The following is a 6,000-nucleotide window of genomic DNA, read 5'->3' on the forward strand; positions in this document are numbered from 1 at the left end:
CTGAGTAGGGTAAGCACTGAGTTACTTTTACCCCAAACTCAGAATAGAAGCTTTGAAGAATCAAGTTTTTGTTGTTGGGAGATAATTTCTATGGGTCTCTTGCATTTCTGCATGTCCTGTGAGCAGAAGCACTGGCTAGTTCTGGATTACCTTTTCAAGGCTGTTTGCATAGAGAACAACCTTGAAGACAGAGGTACTATCTCCCTCCAGAGAAAAGGGAAAATATATTTGCTCTCCAGTATAATAAAGATTATGTCTCTAATGCAAAGGACAAGTATGCTTACCGCTCATTATAAAAGGTTAGGGTTTCCTAAGCTTGGGGTGCCTCTCCCATAATGCAGTGCACTGTGTGCAGGCGTCATCTCACTTCCTTAAGGTTGCCATTGGGACTCAAAGAACTGACACATAATCTGGCTATTGCTATTACTATGAGTAATAAAGTTCTTTGCCTCTGTCTTCTGCCAGCACCCATTAAACTGTGGCAGGCTAATTTGTTAGCTTCCAAGTAGAATGAAATCTCAGAATCTTCAAAGTTCTTGAAATTTGTTATTGTTATAAAATTCTTTCCTAGATTTTCACCCTGATTTAGAATCAGCTTCCCTTTATAAGACTACAGTACCATTTCTTTGCTGTGGATTCAGTAGAGACATGGCAAGTAGTCTATGCTTTGGTTACCCGAGAAGTGACCTATCACAATTATTAATCCAATTCTACCTCCTTTTGTTTGTCCACCCACCCCCTGCGTTTTCCTTGGTCATGACTTTTCTTTCTCTTACGTTTTTTTCTCCTCTTGTTTCAGAATTCTCTTTTATATCTTCTATAGACACTCCTTAGTCTTTTGTACTTAAAACCGAACACACAAAAAACAAAAATCTCATTAATCTTTTTAAATCAGATGTCTCTAGCCTTAGGGGGATCTAAGGATACCTTTCCAATCCTTACTTGGTAACCAGAACTAGAACTTGGTGTTGTCAGAAATTCCCCCACGTGTATTTCTGCTACAGGCAGAGAACAGAGGTGTGTATGCACGTGGAGGGTATGGTGTAAGTTGAATAGATTTCCACCCACCAGCATGTTTCAACAGCAGACTGGGAAAACGTTCCTGATCCTTGGGGGAAAGTCTCTGACCAAATGAGTTGTAACCTAACAGTGAATATAAATAATAATGATGAAACATTAGTTTTGAAAATTTTGGATCAATCTACATCAGGAGTCAGTACTCCATGGCATGTGCCCCAAATCTGACCTACAGCCTTTTCTGTTCATGAAGTTTCATTGGAGACCAACCACATCCATTCATTTACATAATGTCTATGGCTGCTTTTGTGTTAAAATGGCAGAGATGAGTAGTTGGAACAGAGACCAAATGGCCCACAAAGCCTAAAATATTTATTCTCTGTTCCTTTGCCCACCCATGCTCTAGATGTTGTGTTTTATACCAGTGGTTCTCAATTTGGGGTTATGAGGAAGACAGAAAAGGAGTAAACTCCTCAGAAACACCTGGCAAGCTTTTAAAAAAGCGTACTTCCCATCTCCCCTCCGGCTTCTCCTAGCTATCCCTGGTGAGGGTCACTGTCTTAAACTTTATGATTCAAGTCATTTGGTTGCATTGACTGATGCAAATTGTTTGTTTTCACCATTTTGACCTTCTGTAACACATCCAAAGGTAATATTGACCATGTGATTTCTTTTACAGGGCTGTGGGAAGAAAATGTATTCCTTTTTGAGAGGAACCAAACAACTGCAGGTGCTAAGGTTTCTGGGAATCTCTATTGGAGTGACACAGATCCTGGCCATGATTCTCACCATTACTCTGCTCTGGGCTCTCTATTATGATAGGAGGGAACCTGGGACAGAACAAATGATGTCCCTGAAAAATGACACGACTCAGCACCTGTCATGTCACTCAGTAGAACTGTTGAAACCAAGTCTTTCGAGGATCTTTGAACATACATCTATGGCAAACAGCTTTAACACACACTTTGAGATGGAGGAATTATAGAGAATGTCAAAGAAGGGCACTATAAATTTATTTTATTGGACTTGTGAATTTTTAGCCCACACATAACTGTATCAGAAATGTGTAGAAATAAAAATGATGCCATAAAAGAATGCCTAAGCATATAATTTTCTATGCTTTAAAATGAAGAGGGGAAAGTTTTATATAAGTCACCACCTGGACAATAGTTGATGCCCTTTATAATGCTGACAATAGAATTAATACTCGCTTTATAGCCTGTGTTAAGATTTTTACTGAACACAGTTATTCTTTTGAGGTTTATGCTTTGGTACAATTTGACCAATGTTTCTGCATCCATGTAAACAAGCCATGCTATGGTGGGATTGGAGCTACAGTAAAGTTTGATTTACTTCCAAAAGCTTGCTAGTATATAAAGTACCAATTAACTGCTAACATAGGAAGTTAGACAGTACTAATGATTATTATTACTTGGTGATGTATTCTTTTAAGGGTAAATAGATTTTACATAAGAAAACTCTGAAGATTGGTGACTACCTAAATGTGATTTTTGCTAGTTACTAAAACATTCTTACTACTTACAAGAGAAAACTAACACATTGTCTTAAACTGATCAGGGATTTATGTGTATATAAGAGTCTGTGTTAAGTCTGTATAATTCAGTAGATTTCAGTTCTTATAATGTTAAGAATAACAGTTGTGAAAAGGATAAATTTGTCCTGTATAGCACCATTATTTTTAACCTTTCCTGTTAATAGAGTTTTAAAATTCTGTCTTGGATTTATATTACCTACATAACTGTTAATTTAAATACTTAACCACTAATTTTGAAAAATTGCTGGTGTGATACAAAGGAGTCATTATAATTCAGAATATAGTCTGGTCTCTAGGAAGTATTAAGAAGAAAAGTTTACACATAGTTCACTCAGTGAAGACTTGGATGTTATCTTTTTGCCTAACTAAGACTCTGTTTGACACTAAACACTTTTTAAAGAAGCTTGTCTTTTTTTTCCAAATAGAAGCAACAGTCTCCAAGTCTGAATATAATTTTACAGAGAATAGTGTTTCCTTTCTCCAGCAAAATGTTGTCATAAAAATAAGTGACAAAGAATCATAAAAATAAGTGACAACTTAACTAGAGAATTTCTTTGCTTTATTTCACTGATTAAAATACTGTGGTGAGCTACACAGATTATTAAATTCTTTACAAGAGTAAAATATATTTATTTGAAATGGGAAAAGTGCATTTTACTGTATTTTGTGTATTATGTTTATTTCTCAGAAAATGGAAAGTTAAAACTTGTCAATAAATATTTTCTAGAGAGTAATAATTTGTGTGTCTAATTTTTGTACATTATAAGCACTTTTATCACTCAAGGAGATTAACAAAGGGAGAAAAATGTGAGAAGAAATGATTGAATAACGTAATAATAATGGTTTCCAGACTCTGGAACTCATCTATAAGAGTACGTAGCTTCACTCAGAAAAAAACAAAAGATGACCATTTACTTCTCAGTTTTGATTTCGAGCTAAATGGTAATGTAGTTGTTTGATATAATATAAAAATATACCCACGTATGTTAATTTATCTTCTCAATGTTTTCATATCCCAGGTTTTTAAAGTAATTTTTAAAATGAGTCTAAGGAATACAATATTTGGAATCAACCGCTAGATTTCATCTCTTCCAGAGATGTAAACGAAAACTGAGTAAATGACTTGCTCAATCATAATCAAAAGCATCCCTTTTTATAATTTCCTCAACACCCCAATTCCTCATAATTTCACCTAAAAATGCTGAAGTAACTGAGATAGCTATTAGTATTATTTGAATTATTTAGATAGAAGTCGAATTTGGCTGCTTCTCTTTTTATGTTACAGAAAGAGCAAGCAAGCACATGTTGTGTTGAACTCAGTTAAAAAAAAATCCTCAAATTTAAGTAAAAGTCAATTTCTACACATTTAGTCGTCAGATATTGTGATATATTACCTAATTTAGTACTCTCTAGAATAGTCGGCATAAATTTACAGCGTCAGATGCTGATGCCATTGCTTACTGGGAACAAACGGCATTTATAGCAGTGGTATACAAAGGCCTCTTGTGGTAGCGGTGCACCTGAAATAATAAAACTGCAAGAGACTTTAAAAAGTCTATTTAATATGGCAGAGCGGAGGGAGTTCACTGTTTGGGTACATTGAAAACAAAATTGTTAACGGGTTCTCTGGGAATTTTTAAAAGCTTTCTTTTGTAAAAACCATTTTTTAAAAAGTAAGAATTGAAGATTGTTTTTTAGACGGGTTGAGTCAATGCAAAGTGCCCTGAAGCTTCTGAGATGACAATAAGAGATGTTGTGTGTCTTCCAGCACTGTAAAATCTGGTTGAGCGACACTCGTGCTAACACAGATAACATTAACACACACAGGAATATACAGTCAGTGGGGCCAGGCTTAGCGATACGAAATGGGGGACAGGAGAATTCAGGCAGCTCCATGAGGAGAAGGCCACCACACTGAGTCAGGAAGGAAAAGTGGAGCTTAGCTAGTTCGTGGAGAATGTTCCACAAGCCACTACCCTAAGATTAAAAAGTATACATTACTTTGGAGGCAGTACCTGTTTTTCAATGTAATTAGAGCGTAGAATGCTTGAAGTGATACCATGAGAAAGGAAGTGGGTGAAATTTGGGTTTGGGGTCTTCATTTTGTAAATTCAATGGAGAGTCATTTAAGTATTTTCAGAAAGGGAGGTGGTTTATGTTTCAGAAATTTAAGTGGATTAGCCAAGTGAAAACCTTGGGGCAGGGAGACAGGTACCCCCATCGTCCCACTCCCCAGGGTGGGCCATTTTTTATCTCATCTAGGTGTGGGGTGCTCTGAAGTTGTAGCACCCTGGCAACTCAACTTCAGAGCGGGGCTGGTTCGATGGCTGTTGCTGCGGTCATGGAGAGAGGAAAGAACCCTCACCAACACAATGGAGGTCCAAAACACCTAGTTCACAAAACAGGTTGCAACACAGTGAATCCGCAAAAATGGGCCGCAGATTAATTGTGGGGAGTGTGGGATGAGAAGTAGAAGAACTGAAATTTCTAGATTTTGTACCCAGTAAACTGGCAATGGCATTAACCTAGAGAGCAGACTGGAGGGAGGACGGGTGTGTGAAGGGTGATTAATTTGGTCTGGGACACACCAGTTGGACATGCCTGCAGGACATACAGATGGAGATGTCTACAGGCAGTCTGCAGCTCAGGAGGGTTCACTGTTGAGCCTGAGAATTTTTATGCATTGCTTTCCCATCTCAGGAAGGCTGACAGAAAATGGGCTGAGAACCAAATCTTCCATGAGGAGAATCTTAAGTAGGATGCTGCAACAGCTTCCTTTTGTCTGAACTCCCACTCCTGTGGGTGAGTCAACAAGGTGGAAAGAGAAATGAATACATCACCAAAGCTTCTGTGGTGAAAGTATTGTTTGAAAAGCCACCCCCTTTTCAAACAATACTGCCAACTGCTATGTGGCTTCACCCAGCCCCCCTTTCTATTATAACCCTGTGATTTACAAGTGGATTCCATCTTTCCTATTAACTTGAGTTCTTATTTCTTCATATCTAAGCTCCTCCTAGAAACATGTATGGGAGACTCTTTGATACCATGTTGAAAGTGCATTTATTCTCTATCCTAATATGTTGTTGCAATCGTTCTTTATCTCACGCTTCATGGGTGTCTACTAGGTGCCAAGCCATAGGGTTCTAGCTGTTTTACAAATATGTTTTCTGCTCTTTACAACTTTTTGCAGAATGTAGGCATCATTACCTTTTACAAATGAACAAAAGGGACTTCGCGAGACTGAAGAAATTTATTTAACTAGCAAGTGGCACTGCTCTCCTCCTCCCTTTCCATTTTGGGACATGGCATCTCCACTAGCCTGTGGGGAAGCTCAGCTGTTGCCTTACATAGAGAAGCCAGATGCTCCTCCACGTGAATCAATATCTCTAGGCCCAATTTGTCTCCAAATTCTGTTACTTCTTCCCTCA

At 37.8% G+C, this 6,000-nt stretch overlaps 1 protein-coding gene across 4 annotated transcripts in view; it reads left to right on the top strand.

Annotated features, from left to right (window-relative positions):
• Window positions 1-3,306, top strand: part of TSPAN12 (tetraspanin 12) — a 66,897-nt gene extending 63,591 nt beyond the window's left edge. For all 4 annotated transcript variants that reach the window (XM_033098626.1, XM_033098625.1, XM_033098627.1 and 1 more), the window contains one exon: window positions 1,697-3,306. In XM_033098626.1, the coding sequence (XP_032954517.1) occupies window positions 1,697-2,002 (306 nt within the window). In that variant the 3' untranslated portion in view covers window positions 2,003-3,306. The remainder of the gene's footprint in view (window positions 1-1,696) is intronic.
• The last annotated feature ends 2,694 nt before the right edge of the window (window positions 3,307-6,000 follow it).

Source organism: Rhinolophus ferrumequinum, chromosome 26, assembly GCF_004115265.2.
Source record: "Rhinolophus ferrumequinum isolate MPI-CBG mRhiFer1 chromosome 26, mRhiFer1_v1.p, whole genome shotgun sequence".
In the NCBI taxonomy this organism is placed as follows: Eukaryota; Metazoa; Chordata; class Mammalia; order Chiroptera; family Rhinolophidae; genus Rhinolophus; species Rhinolophus ferrumequinum.